This window comes from Salmo salar, chromosome ssa13, assembly GCF_905237065.1.
Source record: "Salmo salar chromosome ssa13, Ssal_v3.1, whole genome shotgun sequence".
Classification (NCBI taxonomy): Eukaryota; Metazoa; Chordata; class Actinopteri; order Salmoniformes; family Salmonidae; genus Salmo; species Salmo salar.
This window is the reverse complement of record NC_059454.1, coordinates 64,562,095-64,586,108: the sequence shown is the minus strand read 5'-3', so window position 1 is coordinate 64,586,108 and position 24,014 is coordinate 64,562,095. Positions and strand designations below refer to the sequence as shown.

The window sequence follows — 24,014 nt, the reverse complement described above, 5'->3', positions numbered from 1 at the left end:
AGCCAAGTTAAACAATTTAAAAGGCAATGCTACCAAATACTAATTGAGTGTATGTAAACTTCTGACCCACTGGGAATGTGATGAAAGAAATAAAAGCTGAAATGAATCATTCTCTCCTGTAAACTTCCTACTTCAACTGTATTTTCAAATTATTTTCAAAACATTTGCAAACATTTCTAAAAAAACAGCTTTTGCTTAAGTCATTATGGGGTATTGTGTGTAGATTGAGGACAATAAAAAAAAAAAACATGTTTTGAGTAAGGCTGTAACATAAGAAAATGTGGAAAAAGTCAAGGGGTTTGAATAATTTCTGAATGCACTGTACATTGTAAGTAATAAGCATGATTCGGTCTCAGTTTTTGACCACTTCAATCTATCGCTTTTGATTGCTATAAGGGGGGTGCATTGTAGTGGGGAAACCTAGCCCTGACAAACAAAAGATTCTGGAGTAATAAGCCAATAGTAGTACAGTATTTAGCTCAATACAAGGACACCCAAAAGCAGTTCCCAATGCCCCATGCATACAAGTTTACATTCCAGCCCATCACATTAAATCAGAAGCCCCGTTTATACCTGGTGCTAAAATGGGTCCTTCATGCTGATCTTGTCTACATTCTGATTGTGCCCACATTTCCAGAAATGCATCTACACATGGTATTAAAGTGTATGCAGACAAGATCAGGATAAAGGACCCATGTTAGCACCAGGTATAAATGTGGGTGTTAACTCGACCAATGATGTAAATATGAAATTACATAATTGCTGAAAGCTGCACGTTCCTGTCAGAATCTATTAGTCTAAATTAGGATAACGGTAAGATGATTGTTTTATACATCTTATAATTTGGTTTTGAATAGGCTACGGGTCTGGGGGACTAATGTTAGAAATGTAGACGAACAAAAAACGGTACAGATGAAAGGTGAGGGGCTTGCGAAACCAAACACACTACAAGCTGAAAACAGAGTTTTTTTTTTTTTTAATCAGAAGAAATGTCACCCTTTATGTTAACACTGATAAATACATGGTTTCTGTATATCAAAGCTAACCGAAGAAAGCTTTTGCTTGTCACAGAGAATAAAATACCAACCAATGGTTTAAGACCAAAAAAAAAAAAAAGTCTTCACTTATCAAGAAATCCTGCTAGGATAAAATAAGCCTTCACCGTTTTCACATCAGTATAGCAGGTCAGTAAGATGGACCTGTATTAAAGTGCAGACTGGGGTGGGGGAGGGGGGCTGATTGCCTTAACTGACAACAGGGTTGAAGGGCTGGTTCAAATGATCCACGACCACAAAAAAACATTCACAACAGAATAAATGACAAGGCCCCTACCACTTCTCCACGCTGGCTTTACTAGCGTTGAAGTTATTATTCTAGTTTGTGGTAAAGGACTAGTTTGGAGTCGGGCATGGTGTGGCACTCGACGCAAAGCGATAACCTAGTTCTCCCGAAACATGAAAATAGGCATCTATATAGCACACGAGACTGTTTATATGATATGTTCTATAGATCAGTGGCTCTGTGATTTGTCAGTAAATGTCATTTCACGCTCATCACCAGAACAAAGCAACATTCACCAGTCTTTCATTTCCCCACCTGACAAAATCTGATCTGAAATTGCACACACGCTGAGCATTAGACAAGGCATCGGTCTAGGCCTTTAAAACCTCTTGGCACTGAGAAAAATAAATACAAAGAATAATGGAAATATTGATAATTGTTTGTAAAGTACATTCTCTTTCTTTCCATAAGAGGACTGGTAACTAATACAGTATGGTTGTTATGGAAAGAGCAGCTTGCGAAAAACAATGCAAAGTTAGGAAGGAAAGTCTGGTATACTAAAGCAACACCTATCACTACAGGCAGTCATGGACCACGTGGGTGACACATGAAGAGTAAAAGGAGGTGAGGGCCGCTTTGCAGTATCTCAGGGGCTGGTGTCGAAGAAATAGGCCCAAATTCGGTAGGTCACGTTGCCATGGTGAAATGGTCTGAGGGGAAGGGAGAGGAGAAAGAAATAGAGCGAGAAAAACACTGCAGTCACTCTTGCTTTGGGTCCCCAAAGAGGTGGATGTTGTTTGGGGTAAGAGTGGATGCTCAAGGGAGTGGCGGGTGTGGTTTGGAGTGTAGTTGGAACCGTCTCAGAATAGGAGGGACACATTGCTGGTCGTTGTACAAAAGGATGTCTACACACGGACGCACACACGCACACAGTCCCTCCGTCTACACGACTCAAGCTTTGCATTACCCTCTTCCCAGAACCACGCTCTTGGCACTTTTCTTTTTTTGTAAGAGTTTGACATAATAAATCGCTCTTTCCACCTCGCCTTCACTGTCCTGCGCTCTCATTGGTCCTCAAAGCTCCAATCACGCTCTGGATGTTTTCTTCTGGGACCTATGAGAGATAGGAGGGCGGGGTTAAATCATTATTCCAAAAGCTCCAGTTTAAACTGACCTCTACAATTTACCATACAAACGGAAAGAGAGAGATACAGAGAGGGTGGAGAGTTGTAAACCATCACTCACCAGGGCATGGTCGAACTTGAAGGTACTGATGTAATAAGCTGGAATGTCAGCAGTCGCCAGGGGTTCTGATATTTGAGCCACGATACCACATTCATCTGACAAGGCAATAAGAATAAAGAACACATCCATGAATATCAGATATTTCTTTCAGAAATGAGGGGCATCTGGGCATTTAATGCATTCCTCACATTGCCAAGTAATATTCTGATTGGCATCACAGTTAGAGGTTTTTCCGAATCTTAGCCAAATGACAGTGTCTACTGGTGATGTGTACTCTGCACAAAGATCTGACTAACATGTGGGAGACCTGTGGAAACCAACCTGAGAAAAAAAAAAAAAAACGGTCCTACTTACCAAATCCTAAAGGCTGTCCTCCAATGCGAACCATTTTCCAAAGCTCCCCTGAAGCACTAGTGAAGAGGACATTGTTGGGAAACCTAGGAGGGAGAAAATGAATGCACACTCATTCAATCTATAGCAATAACATTAAAAATAATGATTTAGTCAAATTCAGATTGTAGGTCAGTGGTTGCGCTACGTGCTATGGTGAAAAATACATCACTTCAGAAGTGCTGAAAGCTTGTTCCACTTATCGTCCCCCTTCATAGCTTCGAGACACCACTGACCTATATAAGGGGATACCTTGTCAATGTAGGACAAGCCCATGATAAAGTACACTACATGACCAAAAGTATGTGGATACCTGCTCGTCGAACATCTCATTCCAAAATCATGGGCATTAATATGGAGTTGGTCCCCCCTTTGCTGCTACAACAGCCTCCACTCTTTTGAGAAAGCTTTCCACTAGATGTTGGAACATTGCGGCAGGGACTTGCTTCCATTCAGCCACGAGAGTATTAGTGAGGTCGGGCACTGATGTTGGGCGATTAGACCTGGCTCGCAGTCGGCGTTCCAATTCATCCCTAAGGTGTTCGATGGGGTTGAGGTCAGGGCTCTGTGCAGGCCAGTCAAGTTCTTCCACACTGATCTCAAAAAGCATTTCCATATGGACCTTGTTTGTGCACGGGGGCACTGTCATGCTGAAACAGGAGAGGGCCTTCCCCAAACTGTTGCCACAAAGCTGGAAGCACAGAATCGTCTAGAATATCATTGTATGCTGTAGCGTTTAGATTTCCCTTCACTTGAACCATGAAAAAACAGCCCCAGACCATTATTCCTCCACCAAACTTTACAGTTGACACTATTCATTGGGGCAGGCAGCGTTCTCCTTGCATTTGCTAAACCCAGATTTGTCCGTTGGACTGCCTTCACTCCAAAGAATGTGTTTCGACTGCTCCGGAGTTGGCGACAAGCTTGGCGGATGGCTTTACACCACTCCAGCCGACGCTTGGCATTGCGTATGGTGATCTTAGGCTTGTGTGTGACTGCTCGGCCATGGAAACCCATTTCATTAAGCTCCCGACGAACAGTTACTATGCTGACGTTGCTTCCAGAGGCAGTTTGGAACTCGGTAGTGAGGACAGAAGATGTGTGTGTGTGTGTGTGTGTACATACATATATATATATATATTATTTTTTTTAACACGCTACGCACTTCAGCACTCCGCAGTCCCGTTCTGTGAGCTTGTGTGGCCTAGCACCTCACGGCTGAGCCGTTGTTGCTCCTATACGTTTCCACTTCAAAATAACAACAGTTACAGTTGACCGGGCAGCTCTAGCTGGGTAGAAATGTGACAACCTGACTTGTTGGAAAGGTGGCATCCTATGACGGCGCCACGTTGAAAGTCACGGCGCTCGTCAGTAAGGCCATTCTATTGCCAATGTTTGCCTATGGAAATAAACATGGCTGTGTGCTCGATTTTATACACCTGTCAGCGAAGTGTGTGGCTGAAATAGCCAAATCCACTAATTTGAAGGTATGTCCACATACTTTTGTATATATATTGTAGATACTAATGTAGTGGTACTGTAATCCTTTAGTTCAATCCACATGTGATTAGTAATGCAGCTGTTCGGGTTACCTCTACATGACCTTCTTTATTTGTAAACCATCTATGATTATCTATGTTTGTTTCCTAACAACCCAGCAGCAAACCCAGCAAAACAGTTGTCCACAGATGACTCTAAACTGCAAATTGACAGCAGTTTTGCCTTTGACAGTAAGACACCATAACCAGGTGATAAAAAAGAATGGCAGGACCACAGGAGAGCACCCACCGCTGTGTCGTCTGCTCGTCCATGACGAGAGAGATGTAGCCCTCAATCAGAGAGAAAGAGAAGAAGCGGATGTGTCCAGTGTCCTCGCTAGATGCCCCAGGCTCCTTTATCCTGGAATAGAAAGTACCGAGATTCAAGTATGTCAAATCTAACCATCTTTCAACTACATTTGGTCCTGTCCAAAACCCCATTCCAACCTCATCATCATCATCATGTCGAGTGGTCTGCTAGTCAAACTTTTCACCACTTTTACAGTCTAATCCTAACAATAGGGACTAGGGTTGTACAGCTGGAACCCGGTTACCCAGATTTACCACCCCAAATCCCTCCCTTTCCCAGGATAAATAACTGAGAAACTGGTCAATTACAATACATTATTTATATGAACAGCACGGCGTGAAATTGAACTTTTAAATGACATGCGATGTCTAAATCGGTCTTCTCTACGGCCACTGCAAGATGAATCATCAAGGCTCAGGGTGGGAACAGATAACCCATCTCAGTATGGAGCGCATTTCACAATGCATGTAGACCCATCATGGTAACTTTTTTTCTTGTGACAGGTAGACCTACACTGCTCCAGCATAGCCTGTGACATTAATGTAAAGATCAAATGTGAGTCTAATTTACTCATCTCACCTAATTTTTTTTAATTGTAAAGATCTTTTTTTATTTCAGCTGCAGAATTGAAAAAAATACAGACCATCACTCGAATATCGTTGCATTAATCAGTGCCCACGCGAGCAGTCGCAGTCTCTCTCCATCAACACCATTCAAATTGCATCCAAAATAGATAATCCTGTTCTAGATTGAGATATATCTACACACACACACACACCCTAGACTAGACTTCCTCTTTCAGGTAATACATTCAATGCAGTATTAGTCTCTTGCGCAATATGCATGCAGCACCTGTGCTCCACTGGCCTCCTCCTACAAACAAAAGAGATAAGTTGACAAATGGCTTTCTTATATGGTTCTCATCTATCGACTGGTATATGTAGTATACACCCAAGTTCTTTGAGGTTTGTCTGTTAGAAGAGTGCAAGCACCACATATCGTCGCGGTTATTGTCCCAGTTAAATTGATTTCCATACAATATCGATGTGAGTGATTAATTTGCTCACACTATCGATTACAGTAGAACAGGCTAATCAATTTCAGTCAAGAGTGATCGCTTGGAAAATATTGGTGCGTGAGCAGTTAAGGTACTAATTTAGCAAAACAAGTGAGACACGTGTGTGGGGAGTCATTTTTATGTCTTGGTCTTCAACATATCACAACTTATTTCAGCATACTGATTATGATTTTGAACATTTAAAACCGGTGTTGAGACTTCGCTATTAATAAAAAATCCATGACAACAGGAAGCAGCAACAGTATCATTTTCAACAGGATTCTACTTAAATCAGGTAAAAACTACTGAATAAGCCCAAAAACATGCTATGGTTTATTGATTTTAGTAAAATCGTGAACATTTGTTTGTCTTGCCGACTAACAGCAGCATAACCATCCTATGACAGCCCCTGCTCAAGTCTAACCCTCTTCCTAGGTTTTAGACTTCCTACGTTAAACAAATGGTCTGAACTCAAGCAGCTTAGTGCTCCTGTGGCTGTTTGTGTGTGTATGATAGTCTCTTAAAAAGGAGACGGCAGATGGCCTCTGGTGACAGCCATATGTGAAACAGGAGGAGTGCTTAGGAGAGGGTCCTTACCCGCCTGAGTAGAACATGACGTCCATGAGCAGGGTGGCCACCGAAGGCAATGTGTCCGGGTCCAGGCTGGTCACACAGAACATGTTACTGGGGCTGGATAGAGGGTGGATGATGGGACGGGGCACTGTGAGTGAGTGAGAAAACGTGCTTTTATTAATGATACTGGGAGTTGTGAACATATAGGCATTCAACTATACTGCTCCAAAAAATAAAGGGAACACTTAAACAACACATCCTAGATCTGAATGAATGAAATAATCTTATTAAATACTTTTTTCTTTACATAGTTGAATGTGCTGACAACAAAAATCACAAAAATAATCAATGGAAATCCAATTTATCAACCCATGGAGGTCTGGATTTGGAGTCACACTCAAAATTAAAGTGGAAAACCACACTACAGGCTGATCCAACTTTGATGTAATGTCCTTAAAACAAGTCAAAATGAGGCTCAGTAGTGTGTGTGGCCTCCACGTGCCAGTATGACCTCCCTACAACGCCTGGGCATGCTCCTAATGAGGTGGCGGATGGTCTCCTGAGGGATCTCCTCCCAGACCTGGACTAAAGCAGCCGCCAACTCCTGGACAGTCTGTGGTGCAACGTGGCGTTGGTGGATGGAGCGAGACATGATGTCCCAGATGTGCTCAATTGGATTCAGGTCTGGGGAACGGGCGGGCCAGTCCATAGCATCAATGCCTTCCTCTTGCAGGAACTGCTGACACACTCCAGCCACATGAGGTCTAGCATTAGGAGGAACCCAGGGCCAACCGCACCAGCATATGGTCTCACAAGGGGTCTGAGGATCTCATCTCGGTACCTAATGGCAGTCAGGCTACCTCTGGCGAGCACATGGAGGGCTCTGCGGCCCCCAAAGAAATGCCACCCCACACCATGACTGACCCACCGCCAAACCGGTCATGCTGGAGGATGTTGCAGGCAGCAGAACGTTCTCCACGGCGTCTCCAGACTGTCACGTGTTCAGTGTGAACCTGCTTTCATCTGTGAAGAGCACAGGGCGCCGGTGGCGAATTTGCAAATCTTGGTGTTCTCTGGCAAATGCCAAACGTCCTGCACGGTGTTGGGCTGTAAGCACAACCCCCACCTGTGGACGTCGGGCCCTCATACCACCCTCATGGAGTCTGTTTCTGACCGTTTGAGCAGACACATGCACATTTGTGGCCTGCTGGAGGTCATTTTGCAGGGCTCTGGCAGTGCTCCTCCTTGCACAAAGGCGGAGGTAGCGGTCCTGCTGCTGGGTTGTTGCCCTCCTACGGCCTCCTCCACGTCTCCTGATGTACTGCCCTGTCTCCTGGTAGCGCCTCCATGCTCTGGACACTACGCTGACAGACACAGCAAACCTTCTTGCCACAGCTCGCATTGATGTGCCATCCTGGATGAGCTGCACTACCTGAGCCACTTGTGTGGGTTGTAGACTCCGTCTCATGCTACCACTAGAGTGAAAGCACCGCCAGCATTCAAAAGTGACCAAAACATCAGCCAGGAAGTATAGGAACTGAGAAGTGGTCTGTGGTCCCCACCTGCAGAACCACTCCTTTATTGGGGGTGTCTTGCTAATTGCCTATAATTTCCACCTGTTGTATATTCCATTTGCACAACAGCATGTGACATTTATTGTCAATCAGTGTTGCTTCCTAAGTGGACAGTTTGATTTCACAGAAGTGTGATTTACTTGGAGTTACATTGTGTTGTTTAAGTGTTCCCTTTATTTTTTTGAGCAGTGTATTTTATGTCGTCTCCCTCAGTTTTGAAAGAGGACATTTCCAACGCTTTTACAAAAATGGCTGATCTCTACTACCCATCAAATGTCACCTAAGGAGACAAATCTAGACAACAAAATCCCTCAACCAGCAAGAGGTTAACTTGATAGATAAGCAACAGATGTCCTGCCTGCCATATCCGACTGTGTTCTCAGGGCCTCTGTTCTGAGGCAGAACCTTGAAAGCAGGTGCTGGATTGACTTACTCTTAACAAACATGTCAGTCAGCCTTGAAACATGTCAAGATGAGAATGCATCATAACAGCCTTGCTTCATTCAGTTTGACAGGCTGCATCATAACATCAGGGAGTCTCAGCAATATTCTTATTCAGGAGATGAAATACAATTCAATTTGTATCAGAGAAATCCCAATGCGTAACCTGAAACCGAGTAGGCATTACTGTATCAGAGTCTAGTGGTGCTTTTCCACTGCAACTTACCCTCACACCAGTAAGTCACCAGTGGTTTATGTAAGCTCTAGTGTTATTGGGTTTAATCTAACATCAGGATAACATCCCATAAACATTAAAATAACTTTTTTTTCACCTTCAGAATAAAATAAAAACGGAAATATCCTTGGAATATTCTCCTAACGTTCACAAAAATGTTGTGCACAACATCGAACCACCACCACAGAACATTCCCCAAACTTTCTCATTAGGTTTCCAGGTAATGTACACTGAACAAAAAAATAAAGTGTTCATGTAAAAGCGTTGGACCAATGTTTGATGAGCTGAAATAAAAAAAATCCCAGAAATGTTCCATACGCACAAAAATCTTACTTCTCTCAAATGTTTTGCACAATTTTATTTACATCCCTGTTAGTGAGTATTTTCTCCTTTGCCAAGATAATCCATCCACCTGACAGATGTGGCATATCAAGAAGTTGATTAAACAGCGTGATCATGACACAGGTGCACCTTGTGCTGGGGACAAAAGGCCACTAGAATTCCAGATGTCTCAAGTTGAGGGAGGCTGCAATTGGCATACTGACTGCAGGAATGTCCACCAGAGCTTTTGCCAGAGAAATACGTGTTCATTTCTCTACCATAAGCCACCTCCAACGACGTTTTAGAGAATTTGGCAGTACGTCCAACCGGCCTTACAACCGCAGACTATGTGTAACCACGCCAGCCAAGGACCTCCACATCAGGCTTCTTCACCTGCAGGAACATCCCAGACCAGCCACCTCGACAGCTGATGAAACTGTGGGTTTGCACAACTGAAGAATTTCTGCACAAACTGTCAGAAACCATCTCAGGGAAGCTCATCTGCGTGCTCGTCATCCTCACCAGGGTCTTGACCTGACTGCAGTTTGGTGTCGTAACCAACTTTAGTGGGCAAATGCTCAACTTCGATGGCCACTGGCACACAGTAGAAGTGTGCTCTTCACTGATGAATCCCGATTTCAACTGTACCGTGCAGATGGCAGACAGCGTGTATGGTGTTGCGTGTGTGGGTGCTTTGCTGATGTCAATGTTGTGAACAGAGTGCCTCATGGTGGAGGAGGGGGTATAGGCAGGCATAAGCTAGACAACAAACACAATTGCATTTTAACAACGGAAATTTGAATGCACAGAGATACCGTGACGAGATCCTGAGGCCCATTGTGCCATTCATCCGCCGCCATAACTTCATGGTTCAGCATGATAATGCACGCCCCCATGTCTCAAATAACTGTACACAATTCCTGAAAGCTAAAAATGTCCCAGCCTGCATACTCAGACATGTCACCCATTGAGCATGTTCGGTATGCTCTGGGTCGATGAGTACAACCGTTTTTCAGTTCCCGCCAATATCCAGAAACTTCACACAGCCATTGAAGATAAGTGGGACAACATTCCACAGGCCACAATCAATGGATTTATTTAAATTGACTGATTCTCTTACATAAACTGTAACTCTGTAAAATCTTTGAAATTGCTGCATTTTGTTTATATTTTTTGTTCAGTGTAATAATGTACAAATGCTTTTAGAACATACAAAAAGGTCAAATAAGGGTTCTTATATTTGTCTTGTTTCACTGCATGTACAAATGGGTAACCTGTATGAATGTGAGGTGTGAAATGGACATGTGTTTTTTGCATATCCCAACTCTCATTGAGACACCCTCGGCAGGGCCGTGCACAGACCTTTCAGGGGGCAAGTGCTAAAAAGGAAGAAAAATACCTCACAAATTATCGAAATGACAGGCTACTTTGACGCTGACAAACTGAGAATCTGAGATCAATAAATATGATCTTGCCTTGAATTCATCAATAGCCTAGGTCTAGGTGCAGGACTAGGATCCCAGAATCACCTCTTCACTGTTGATGTTGAGACTGGTGTTTTGCGGGTATTATTTAATTAAGTTGTCAGTTGAGGACTTGTGAGGCGTCTGTTTCTCAAACTAGACACTAATGTACTTGCCCTCTTGCTCAGTTGTGCACCGGGGCCTCCCACTCCTCTTTCTATTCTGGTTAGTTTGCACTGTTCTGTGAAGGGAGTAGTACACAGCGTTGTACGTTTCCTGCAGTTTCATGGCAATTTCTCGCATGGAATAGCCTTCATTTCTCAGAACAAGAATAGACTGACGAGTTTCAGAAGAAAGGTCTTTGTTTGTCCGTTTTGAGCCTGTAATCGAACCCACAAATGCTGATGCTCCAGATACTCAATTAGTCTAAAGGCCAGTTTTATTGCTTCTTTATTAATCAGAACAGTTTTCAGCTGTGCTAACATAACTGCAAAAGGGTTTTCTAATGATCAATTAGCTAATCCACATTTATCATTTTAAAAGGCTAACACAACATGGCATTATAACACAGGAGTGATGGTTGCTGATAACGGGCCTCTGTACGCCCATGTAAATATTCCATTAAAAAAAAATCTACAATAGTCATTTGCAACATTAACAATGTCTGCACTGTATTTATGATTATTTGATGTTAATTTAATGGACAAAAAAATGTTGCTTTTCTTTCAAAAACAAGGACATTTAAGTGACCCCAAACTATTATAATATTATAATTTTTTCAAAACGGTGCCAAGATGGAGGCTCAGTGGCGTCAAAACAGCGCCCTCTGTCAGTCACCTAGTGTATAGATCATTGCTTCTGAACCATGACTGTAGCCTATTTCTGGACAGCTGAAATAAAAACCGAGCGGCGATTTCAACAAACATTCAAGGCCATTAAGGCTACAACCTTCTCTGTCTGTTGTAAGCCAATGTTTTCAATGATGATGAAAAGAAACATTACATTAGACTGCGTGTCTGTGTCTTGCGTTTGTTTGATATGCTGCCTAGCTAGCTACATGTAACTCCTCACTTGAGTTTTGCATTGCGAGTTTGTATGAACATGTTGACCAATTATCTTGTGTACAACATGTAAATAGCTGCATGTAGCCTCCCCTCCTGAAAAAATAACATGAAATCACACTTATGCTTAATATAGCCTACAGAGGCATGGAATGCAATAGTTCTAACATGTTGTTTATGCCAATTGCATGCTCCCTCAAAACTTGAGACATCTGTGGTAGTGTGTTTTGTGATAAAACTGCACATTTTAGACTGGCCTTTTATTGTCCCCAGCACAAGGTGCGCCTGTGTAATGATGGTGTTGTTTAATCAGCTTCTTGATATGCCACACCTGTCAGGTGGATGGATCATCTTGGCAAAGGAGAAATGCTCACTAACAGGGATGTAAACAAATTTATGCACAACATTTGAGCGAAATAAGCCTTTTGTGCGTATGGAACATTACAGGGATATTTTATGTCAGCTCATGAAACATTGGACCAACACTTTACATGTTGCGTTTATATATTTCTGTTCAGTATAATACATTTTTTCACATGCAAATAGCATTTTTCAGTTGGCCTAGTGCTCAAAGCATGCCATTCCATAGAGAAGCATTTATTTTTCAACTCAAAGCAATGAGTCCAATCAGTCCTCCATGACAACAAGATAAACAGAGTAAGCTAATAAGTCCTTAGTTTTTGGGTTATGCGCAGGTAAAATAATTTGGCTAATCTATATTTCCGAGTCCTATTCTTGAAGATCAAGGGATATTCATTAATTAGCATGACTGGAAATCTGACAGACTTGGTTTTTAATGTAAATATTATAGCCTTGTATTATTATTTGTAGTAGAAAGTGATGGGTTAGAAGAAGCCTACATAACCAACCCATAAAGTAAAATGCAACATCCATTTACGGCCAGCTATGTAAACTAACATTGATTTAACCTGCAATAGATGAATTCATTCAATTGGTAATATACATTCTTGTCTTCTAATGCCTCTTAAGGGGAAAGTAATCAAAAAGTAACTGAAAGTAATTCAATTATGTTACTTAGTTTGGGCAATCCAAAAGTTATGTTACGGATTACAATTTCAGACAGGTAAATAGTAAATGTTACAGATTACATTTAGAAAGTAACCGACCCAACTGGACAGTTTTTGATAAAACCTAACGAATGTTCTGGTCACTTTCACAGAACCAATTTTGGTTTACTGGGTAAAGACTTGTGGCGAGCAGAAAGACTGTTGCTTTGTGAGAAGGTGTTTAAAGTTCACAGCCATTGTTATGTAAATGGGAGCTGAAAAGTACCTAGGGCCTTGTTTTGGCTGAAAGTCAGAGCAGGTCCGCCTGAAACAGAAAAGTTTGAGACTTTTGGTTAAACACTGGGCTAAATCCTCAGACTACTGAGCTGAGCCGTACTGTGCTGGCCTGGTTACTATGTCCCATAGCTGCTGGAACCGTACTGGAAAGGACAATGTCAAAAGTAAATATCTGAGCAAGCACAGTACAGTTTGTGTCCACCCGATAGTGTGAAAAAGGGCTAAAATCTCAGTCTTGTATATTGTGCCTACCGAGTTTAGGCTTGACAAAGCCGTTGGTGACTCCTAGGCTGTTGGCGGCCACGGTCTCTCCGTTGACCACCCTCATCAGGGTGAACTCAGAAGACAGGGTGTGCATGACCATGGGCAGGTCCCGCTCTCGAACCTGACAACCACAACACAACCACAACACCATCAACAAGTAGGCCTCAACCAAAACACAACACTTGTTACAACCGGGAAACATAAAAGTTAAGAGTTTTATAAAAACTTGAAATATCATTTGAACGGTTGATTCAATTACATCAGAAAGTAACTCACATTTTCACTTTAAAACACCAAGTTGAAACTGCACTGATCAGGGAAAAGAAACAATGGAGTCCCAATAGCAAACAATTCACTGAAATTTCAAAAGAACTCAGAGCTTCTGCATATTGCTTAGCTGAACACCTCAAGTGTAACTAAAAGAAAGGGGCCCATGGCTACAGCAAACGTTAATAAAGCATTTTAGGTAGGTACTGTATGTCTGACTAGCAAAAAGTTTGGGCCACCAACCTCCCAAAGGAACGCAATGCTTAAAAAGGGTGGAGACTGTCTTCTGCTTCAAAATCTAATTTCAAAGTGAAATGAAATGCCCCAAATAGCTGTCCATTATACAGGCCTAATGCAAAGCTACTGTGTCAGTTCCATTTACATTTTTCATTTAGCAGACGCTGTTATCCAGAGCGGCTTACAGTGCTTCATTTGTAAATTGGGAGGTGCCGGAACAAGAACAAAAAGTGAGCGCAAGAGGGGGAGTCCTAGGGTGTTCTGAGGTACCGGAATGGGAATTCTTTTAATAAAAATCACCTTTATAATAAAGCATGGCATGCATATCATCGCATTTCAGTAGTGGTATAGAGCAGTAGAGTAGAGGCACTTACAGAAGTCGCCACATGGGGAACATTTTTAGTAACCTAAGGTCTGGAAACAATGTGGCCTTTTATAAACGCATGTCATGCAATTCTATGTTAAATAATTGAAATAATCAAAGCGTGATGAGTTGGTTATTGAATCAGCAGTGTAGTGGTGGTGGGGTGGGGGGTAAAATCCTGCTCTAAATGACTGCATTCGGGTTGGGTCCCACCGTTTATGTAACGCAAATAATCATTCAAAATGTTTTTTAAAAAGAGGCCTCGGCCTGGCCGGTCTTTCTCAGAGCCTCAAATAAAATCAGACAGTGGGAGAGAGATACACAGAGACTGAGAAAGAGAGCATGCAAGATAGAAACAGAAAGAGTGAGTAAGACATCAAGACAAGTAGACAGATTGATGCAGAGAGAGCGAGCGAGAGAAACGGACGAGAGACGCAGGTTGTTTCTTCCTTTTCTTTAGAGCCAGTGATTAGGCCGTGGCTGGGAGCAGCTGGCGGAGGGAAAACAGTGGCCATGAATGTTACCGGGAATTCCACCAAGAGCCTGAGCCGAGACTGATCCTCTTAAAATAACTACTGCCAGATTATCAACAATTTTTTATTTCCTTACAAAGGCTACAGTTATTCAGCAGACCTTGTGTTTTCTTCTCTCCCCTCTTAGTAGCAGGTAATAAAAAGACTCCCTATGGCCGAAAAGGCCTGGCATGAGGAAGGACTGGTGTAATTAAGCAGCTCGTCAAAGCAAAAAGTGCCGCCCAGGGAGGTACTGTAGATACGCTGCTATTGTCTTCTCATATCGAGCAAAATGGAAAAACAGTTACAGGCCACAAAGCACAAGTACACTAAAATGGCATGATTCGTAAGCCATTTTCCATTATCTATGTATAACAGCAGGCTACCTTCAATCTCTCCACTGGACCACTGGTAACATAACAGGTAATGCAAATTACCATGTTCAGTAATACTTGCAGGAACAAGCAGCTAAACTGACAAATACAGTGAGTTATTTTGGTTCTGTTCTCCAGCATTGGATTTTAAATTATACAATGAGGTTAAAGTAAAGATTGTCAGCTTAAATTCCATTAATATCAGGTGAACACTTTTTGTACATAGTCCCCCACATTTTAGTGGGCCAAATTCACTGTATTAAAGTTTAGTATTTGGTCCCATATTCTTAGCACACAATGATAGCCCTGAATGAATCGTGAATAATGATGAGTGAGAAAGTTGATGAGTGAGAAAACGCACAAATATCATGACTCCAAGACATGCTAACTTATCACCATTACAATAACAAGGGAGGGAGCATTTTTTGGTGGGGTATATTATTTGTGCGTCTTTCTCACTCATCATTATTCACAAATTATTCAGGATTATCCGTAATCATGGTAGCATCCTCATTAATGTAGAAGTGTTTCGAAAACAAATTTTATTCTTATTCACAATAAAAATAAGTTCAAATGTGCACAATACCATTCATTTCTATTGGGCACAAAATAATCTGAAACAACCAAAACAAACAGCAAATGCATCCAACAAGATTGTAGAGTCACAAGCTTGATGTAATCATTGCGTAATAGGAATATGGGACCAAATACCAAACTTAAGTGAATTTGTCCCAATACTTTTGGCCCCCTAAAATAGGGGGACCATGTAGAAAAAGTGCTGTAATTTCTAAACGGTTCACCCGATATCGATGAAAATACCGTCAAACTAAAGCTGACAGTCTACACTTTAACCTCAGTCATTGTATAATTTCAAATCCAAAAGTGCTGGAGTACAGAGCCCAAACAACAAAAAATGAGTCACTGTCCCAATACTTACAGACGGACTCAGTCGGTGTCTCTCAACTTACTGATGAGAGTTAGAATAGTAGAATACACCATTTCAAAATTTGGTTGTGCGTTAGCAGTTCCTCTTGTTTTGTCAGCCAACTCAATTAGCCACGTCAGCTAACAATTTTTTTTATTGGTAAGTTAGTCTAGCCAGCTATCATGGCCGAAAACTGACTGGGCATGCAGGGCACATGACCAGGGGCCCTGACCTCCAGGGAGCCCCCATTGATTGTGTTAGTCACTCTCACTCAGGTGTCATATTAACATGGCATAAGTCATGTGCAAATGTGTAGAATTGCAGGAAATTAGCTTTAAAACTGCTAAAATGTCTCTAACCCATGGCAAAATGGATAGAATTGCAGGAAATGAGCTGTAAAACTGAAAAGAAATCCTCTCTACCCAATGGAAAAATTAGTAGAATAGCAGGAAATGTACTTTCAAACTAAAAAAATGCTCTCCGCCATCAAAACAGGGGCCAGTAAAAATGTTTTGCCAGCGAGGTGGTGGGGCCCCCAATCAAATCTCGCTTAGCCCCCCCAAAAAGATAGGGCCGGCCCTGGCTATTGGTATAATGCATTTAGTTAAGAGGTTTAACTGTACAAATTGATTGGTTGTACAAATCAGTTGACTGCATGTGTTGGTATGGATACGCAGACCCACTGCAGCCACTTACATTCTGTGGCTCCATCAAAATTGCCCCTGAGGTAGGGTATAAATTAGGCTAAGAGAGGTCTGTAGTGGAACTGCACTCACCAGGATAAAGTCCGTCTGATAGGTGGACAGCATAAACACAGAAATGTTGTGGTCTGCCAAGGGGGCGATGACAGACTTGGCTATTTTGGTGACTCCAATTGGCTGAGAGTTGGTGGTGCTCCCACCCCCCGACACCACGTTGAGAGCCAACCACGTGGCTTCGGCGACACTAAGGTGCTCCGACTCAGGCAGTTCTGAAACCAGACAAGAAAATGCTGTTAAAGATGTGGCCCCAGATGTATGCGTGTCTGTCAGCGGCCCCCTTGGCGATAAATGAGGCCGCTAACAGTGTCGCCGGACTCTCAATGTCCCTTAATTTACGGATTATTGTTTGAATTTCTCCTCCGCTGATGAGGTGGAGAAGGCATTGTCAAGCCTGGGTGCTATTAATCTGAGAGGGGTCTGACTTGGAAAAAGACCTGACTCCATTGCTAAAAACAATATGATATCACACATGACTGACCATGCTTACTTATTCCATCATAAAATCAACCATGTGTGGAGAAAAACCTTGAAAGAAACCTTGTTAAATAAACTGCATTCATGAGTGTCATCGGAATGAGTAAATAAGATTATAATACCTCAGAGCAAAGCAAAAAAAGCTAAGAGTCAATTTGAGAAATGAAGGCATATACATTTTTCAACCATTCTCCATCCTAAGAATTTGGTATAAGGAAAGGATTTGATTTATTGTCAAACAGGTCGAAAAATGGGCCTTAGAAAACAACTACCAGAAAAAGTCTTAAGAGATTCTCCAGTACTTTTGTATAATTTTTTGCCAATAGTTCTGAAAGTAGCGCTCACGAGACGTGTCCCCCGAAAATCTGATTTGTGCACCATGTCATTGCTCTCTCTGCTGTGCGTCATGTATATCTTCTAGGCGTCACTCAGATGGCGAGAGGCTGAAGCTCATTGGTTGAAGTCATTGCTCGCTCTGTTTTTACACTGCTGCTACTCGCTGTTTATTATCTATGCATAGTCACTTTACAAATGACCTCGACTAACCTGTACCGCGCACACTGACTTGGTACCAGTACCACCTGTAAATAGCCTAGTTATTGTTATGTCATTTTCTTGTTACTTTTTGATGATTTTTTTTTTAACTTTAGTTTATTTAGTAAATATTTGTGTGCTTATAAGTAAGCATTTCACAGTAAGGTCTACACCGGTTGCATTCAGCACATGTGACAAATACAATTTGATTGTCTGCTCTGCTGTGGGTGCATCATGTGCATCTTGCTAGCGGTAACACATATGGCGGAAACTTGAATTGCTATGGGCCTGGCCCACGTGGGAGGAATTTGTACAGCTCCCAGAAAAAAAACAAAAAAAAACAAAAGAGTCCATTTCAAACTAGGGATATTGTGGCCAATTGAGGTAACACAGTAATTCTGCTCATAGATTATATACAACACATTGACACAATCAGCCCAAAGCGGGAGGTTAAAAGAATACTTAGTAGTCACTAAAGTTCCAGAGATGGTCTTTAAAAAGGTATTAGAAATACATTAAAAAACAATAATGTTAACATAAACGCCCCTGCCAACTAATATCAACATTTATATATAGTGTAGAATAATAATGCCCCCCCCCCCTCACCCCATTTGGCCCAAACAGTCAAGTACACTATAATGTACTGTACTCTACTGTAATGCACTGAACCCTACTCTACTTTGTAGTCCAAACTTCTGAAACAGAAACGTCTATGATTGGTTCAGATTTGGTGGTGGATCTCATTAAAATAATGAAGAGAAAGAAATTCATACTCGTAATTGTTGTGATGTACAAATTAGGGACCCATCATGAAATTCCGTTACCGCAATTCTGTTACCAGGTGTACATTCACTTCACTTACTGTAATTCCATAACCAAAATAGATTTTTTTCAAAGTCAAGGTGTGAAAACATGGTCAAACTGAGGGAGAGAATTTACCAAAATTCTGTTACCATCTGCACAGTTCTTCCAGTAAACGTACACTGAAAATATAACAAAAACACAATGTTAAAAGTAGTCCTTGTGAATAGAGTTGTATGGTTTACTACACTTTTAAATCAATGTTTGTTTGGCATACATTTTAAGTGAAAAATCTGAGTCTCAGCGCAATTCCATTCCCATTAATTGCTCACATAGATAGGTAAGCGCAATAGAAACTTCCAGCCAATCTACAGTAGAATACCTGCACCTGTTTCGCAACGCAGAGCTTCTAGTATCCATGGTGACCAACAAGGGTCACCCTGGAAACCAGTCTAATGACATGGATTCAACTCACTCAACCACAAAGCCAAGTCAGTGACAGCTTGGCCTCTGTTAACCCATAATGGCAAAGGGGGAGAACTGATGGAGCAATATGTGATCAAACGTCGGCAGCCAGTCAAGATACAAGTAATTTGACAAAATCATAGGGCCACATTTTTTCCATGTGGTCTGATCCTGGTTTCCACAGTAACCTTAAAGATCCAGAGGTAGAGACTACAAAACCCACCTTTGAAGCCTTCCTCGTCGACGATAAGGGTATAGTCCTCCGGAGTTTCCGTCAAACTGAAAAATTTGCATCTGGAAACGAAAGAGGATGTTTTACAGTGAATAACATGGTTCATTATGCAACTTGTAAATCACCAGTTATTTTCAACAGAACATATTCATCATCCAAGTTAAATGATAAAAAAATGGGAAGGAGTTATTGGAAGCTGCTTGTAGGCAATAAGGAACCTTTACCCTTTGCCCAGAAATGACCTCATTGGACAATGCAGAGGAGCAAAAGCATTTTGTTAGCCTAAAGTATTGTGGTTTCACAAGCAAAACAAAAAGAAAGATTAACGTTATATCATGTGCCTATCGCCTATGAGTATACTAACTATTCAGTCAACTCAAGCCAACATTGTTGATGACCAATTAGCAACTAAACTTCCGTATAACCTCCAAGGAAGCTGAGAAAAAAACACCAGCTTACCCTGGTCAAACAGAAATACTCAGTCTGAATCTAAGGTAATCAGCCTCCAAAGCAATCTCTGTGACCCCCACATGGCCCCCAAAGTTCCACATTAGAAAGAAAGCAACACATCCATACACTCAAAACGGCAATATTACTGTTTATCCCTCTTGAGAAGCTGTACGCAACATGAGCTGAAAAAAATCATCCCAGAAATGTTCCATACACACAAAAAGCTTATTTCTCTCACATTTTGGGCACAAATCTGTTTACATCCCTGTTAGTGAGCATTTCTCCTTTGCCAAGACAATCCATCCACCTGACAGTTGTGGCATATCAAGAAGCTGATTAAACAGCATGATCATTACACAGGTGCACCTTGTGCTGGGGACAATAAAATGCCACTAAAATGTGCAGTTTTGTCACACAACACAATGCCACAGGTGTCTCATGTTGAGAGAGCGTACAATTGGCATGTTGACTGCTGGCATGTCCACCAGAGCTGTTGCCAGAGAATTGAAAGTTCATATCCCTAACATTAGCCACATCCAATGTCGTTTTAGAGAATTTGGCAGTACGTCCAACCGGCCTCACAACCACAGTATGGCATGGTGTGGGAGAGCAGTTTGATGATGTCAATGTTGTGAACAGAGTGTCCCATTGTGGCGGTGGGGTTATGGTATGGGCAACCAGCCTCAACTTCGCACAACCATTGAAGATTAGTGGGACAACATTCCACAGGCCACAATCAACATCCTGATCAATTCTATGCGAAGGAGATGTGTCACGCTGCATGGGGCAAATGTTGGGCACACCAGATACTGACTGCTTTTCTGATCCATGCCTCTGTTTTTTTAGGCATCTGTGACCATCAACAACATTCTAGGTGGTAAGTAGCTTGCAAGCCATCCCCTTGTGTTTGTGTGACTCCACATTTTGTCAGCATCACTCACATTCTACATGAATGCAAGGCACTTCAAAGGGAGGCTGTTACAACACCCCTGAAAAATTAACACACCCTTACTTGACTCGAAATTTGAAGCTATTAGAAAGAGTTGTCAAATCTAAAAGTACTTTATAAATAAATATATTAGTGACTCCCAAATGGTATTAATGCCATGAATTTAAAGCTGCAACAAAGCCAATATGAGGACAGTAATCTTCTAAATAAAAACACTCCATGATGAAAATGTATATTACATTCTGTGGACCTCTACCTGTTTTTCAAGTATTTTTTAGGGGTCAGCGGAGAACACCAAAAAAGGTCACTTAAAGGTGGAGGGGAAGTTGCCCTGAGGACAGCTTGGTCAACATAGGCTAGCCAATGGCCTGTCCAATCCCATGTGCCCTTAATGTATGGATCCTCACACAAAAAAAGACTTGCCTTCAACGTGTGTCCTGATGCAGTCATAACGCAAAGATCTTTCTTGGAATGCAAAAGCCAATATTATTGGAATGCATTTCTCACAGACATGTAAATTACCTTTGAGGAAATAATCACTTAGCACTAACGAAGTTAAGGTTAGAGAGCAGGCCTATTGAGAATATTCTCAGTGAAACTCCATAATACTATCGCAATAGGTTGAACATAGAGAATATATCCTAGCTATAACCTGCCCTGTCCTCATCATGCCAGGTGAAATTAATATAAGGAACTTAATAACATTGTTATTGTGATACCTTAATAGCCTATTAAAAATATTAAAAACAGAAAGCCTGTAGTCAAGAACACAACCACCGGTCAAGCGCAATCACTTCTTCGGCAGCAGATATAATGGCTTGCGGCGCTAACATGATTGCAACATCGCAAATTATGTATTCGGCATCTTCACCGACTACTTAAATGCCGGCTGTAGGCCTATATACGAATGCCTCACGCAGCCGGTTCAAGTTTGATTTCAAAGCAACCACCTCCCCCGGATAATTTTACAGCTACACACACACACACACACGGAAAACAACACTGCAGAGTTCAAAACTAAGCACGTACACACACCCCTTCACGTCGGACTACAAAAGCTGAAAATGTAAATACAAAACTAAATAGCCTACTGAATTTAAAGAATATGCCACTGCGAGCACTCATTGACACATGCAAAAACAACAGAGCAGGCATTTTCATTGAAAGCTAAAAATAAAACTGTACTGAAAACAACTAAAATTTCACCGTTTTGCTACAACGATCAGCTACATAATCCAGTCCCGCACTTAGTTTTCCAAAACCACATTTATGACTCGTTTGTTATATTTTTACGGATTTGGCAAATGTTCATATCTATATCTTACCTTGTTTTAGAGGGCAAGAAGGCGAGTTTGATTAATCCATGAGTGCAAATCTGAATGCCCTCTTTTGCTATACTCGCTACTTTCAAACTGTGTTCTAAAATATGCAACTCCATCTTTTACGTCTTCTCATTTGACGAACATTAAAAAAAATAAGTGAAATGTATATCCTTTCTAATAAAAAATAAATAAATATACCTATGCTATATAGCTAAAGCGTATAAAAACCGTGAAACGGAGCAGAAAACAAAGGAGGGAGAAGAAAAAGTTATCCACTTAGGAAAAGAGTAAAAGAGAGCAAGACAGAAGCAGGGTGAAATAAAAGAAAGCACAATGAGGTAAACAGGGAGGAAGAAAATTGAGAAGGACTGTCGGTCCGCGTGTTTTCTCCGACAGGGATTGGAATAGTCCAGCAGCTGGTAACAGTGAAACAAACAACTTGCCAATCAAAAGAAGGGGAGGAGCATAGAGGTAGAAAGAGGACTCATCTTTGTATCTGTATTATGGAGTCTCAGACAGCATCGGCAACGCCATTGAGGCAATCTCCATTTTGAAGTAGTAAATGTTATTCTTCACGATTGACTGAGCCCTCCTGATGACCCGGTTCCACATGACTCCAACAGGGTCACAAGGAGGGCTCAGCCAACGAAGTTGGAAGTCCCACACAGTTGACTACGTTAAAATGGTGGAAGCCCTAAATGGTGCTGGCCATGTTTATACAGCCTTTTGGACAAAGGCCTCTATCATTCTCAATGGGGAGGACCTTGCTCTGTCACCCTGGCATGTCGGGACATGTAGTTCCACATTTCCTACGGCGCCATGGGCCATCATGGCGAAAATACAGGGACAATGCAAAATGTAGTTATGAAAAATGTTGTATTTTGTCCCACGGTCATATACCAGTTTTTTATGCAATAATGGCCTGAGCCCAAAACTCAGACATCTTACAAATGAACCATGCAAGATAGGCCTAATCCATCAGTGTCCATCATGTCCAAAAACACCAACAGTCATCTCTAGGACATGATAGCCAGTCCACTGTCCAAAGACCGGTTGGTTTTTCAGTATCAAAACCAATGCTTGTGCAACTATGGGTCAATACAGATTGGGTTGGTCTAGAATGTTGATATGTAGGGTACTATGGGGCGAGACACACCCCTGGGGTAAGACAACCCCCCCTGGCTGCTACTAGTCTTGATCAACTACAAATTTAATCTGTTTCATCAACATTTTTGAAGTAATTCCATCAAAAGTTAGGTCAATTTATGTACTTTTTTTGTGATTTAGGAAAGTTGTAGATATAATCTAATGAAGATAGATCATTTTTTATACCGTACCAGTAAAACGTTTGGACTCACCTACTCATTCAAGGGTTTTTCTTTATTTGTAATTTTGTTTTACATTGTAGAATAATAATGAAGACATCAAAACGATGAAATAACACATGGAATTATGTAGAAACCAAAAAAGTGTTATACAAATATATATATAAATAAATTATATTTTAGATTCTTCAAAGTAGCTACCCTTTCCCTTGATGACAGCTTTACACACTCTTGGCATTCTCTCAACCAGCTTCATGAGGTAGTCGCCTGGAATGTGTTTCCAATAGTCTTGAAGGAGTTCCCACATATGCTGAGCACTTGTTGGCTGCTTTTCCTTTACTCTGCGGTCCAACTCATCCCAAACCATCTCAATTGGGTTGAGGTCGGCTGATTGTGGAGGCCAGGTCATCTGATGCAGAACTCCATCACTGCTTCTTGGTCAAATATCCCCTTACACAACCTGGAAGTATGTTTTGGATAATTTTCCTGTTCAAAAACAAATGATAGTCCCACTAAGCGCAAACCAGATGGGATGGCGTATCGCTGCAGAATGCTGTGGTAGCCATGCTGGTTAAGTGTGCCTTGAATTCTAAATAAATCACTGACAGTGTCACCAGCAAAGCACACCCACACGATCACACCTCCTCCTCCATGCTTCACGGTGGGAACCACACATGCAGAGATAATCCATTCATCTACTCTGCGTCTCAGAAAGACATGCCGATTGGAACCAAAAATCTCAAATTTGGACTCATCAGACCAAAGGACAGATTTTCATCAGTTTAATGTCCATTGCTCATGTTTCTTGGCCCAAGCAAGTCTCTTCTTCTTATTGGTGTGCTTTAGTAGTGATTTCTTTGCAGCAATTCGACCATGAAGGACTGATTCATGCAGTCTCCTCTGAACAGTTGATGTTGAGATGTGTCTGTTACTTGAACTCTGTGAAGCATTTATCTGGACTGCAA

The 24,014-nt window shown here is 41.7% G+C and overlaps 1 protein-coding gene across 2 annotated transcripts; it reads right to left on the bottom strand.

Moving 5' to 3' along the window:
• Positions 1-959: 959 nt before the first annotated feature.
• Positions 960-22,151, bottom strand: LOC106567563 (cytosolic arginine sensor for mTORC1 subunit 2). Of its 2 annotated transcripts, XM_014137022.2 has the most exons (10): positions 21,728-22,151; positions 18,995-19,065; positions 16,513-16,706; positions 13,046-13,178; positions 12,783-12,821; positions 6,419-6,542; positions 4,705-4,815; positions 2,881-2,963; positions 2,527-2,621; positions 960-2,395 (listed from the first exon to the last, which is right to left on the bottom strand). In XM_014137022.2, the coding sequence occupies exons 1-10, from the start codon at positions 21,838-21,840 to the stop codon at positions 2,330-2,332; spliced, it is 1,029 nt and encodes a 342-aa protein (XP_013992497.1). In that variant the 5' UTR covers positions 21,841-22,151; the 3' UTR covers positions 960-2,329. The 2 variants fall into 2 exon arrangements, with proteins under 2 accessions (XP_013992497.1, XP_013992498.1); XM_014137023.2 differs by lacking the exon at positions 12,783-12,821 and having other exon boundaries at positions 21,728-22,148.
• Positions 22,152-24,014: the final 1,863 nt, after the last annotated feature.

Excerpts from the sequence above, each read along its gene's own strand:
- LOC106567563 (XM_014137022.2), bottom strand. The coding sequence starts at position 21,840 with ATGGAGTTGCATATTTTAGAACACAGTTTGAAAGTAGCGAGTATAGCA. Across the intron at positions 16,707-18,994 it reads CGACGAGGAAGGCTTCAAAG|AACTGCCTGAGTCGGAGCAC; the intron begins GTGGGTTTTGTA and ends GTCTGGTTTCAG. Across the intron at positions 2,396-2,526 it reads TCAAGTTCGACCATGCCCTG|GTCCCAGAAGAAAACATCCA; the intron begins GTGAGTGATGGT and ends TATCTCTCATAG.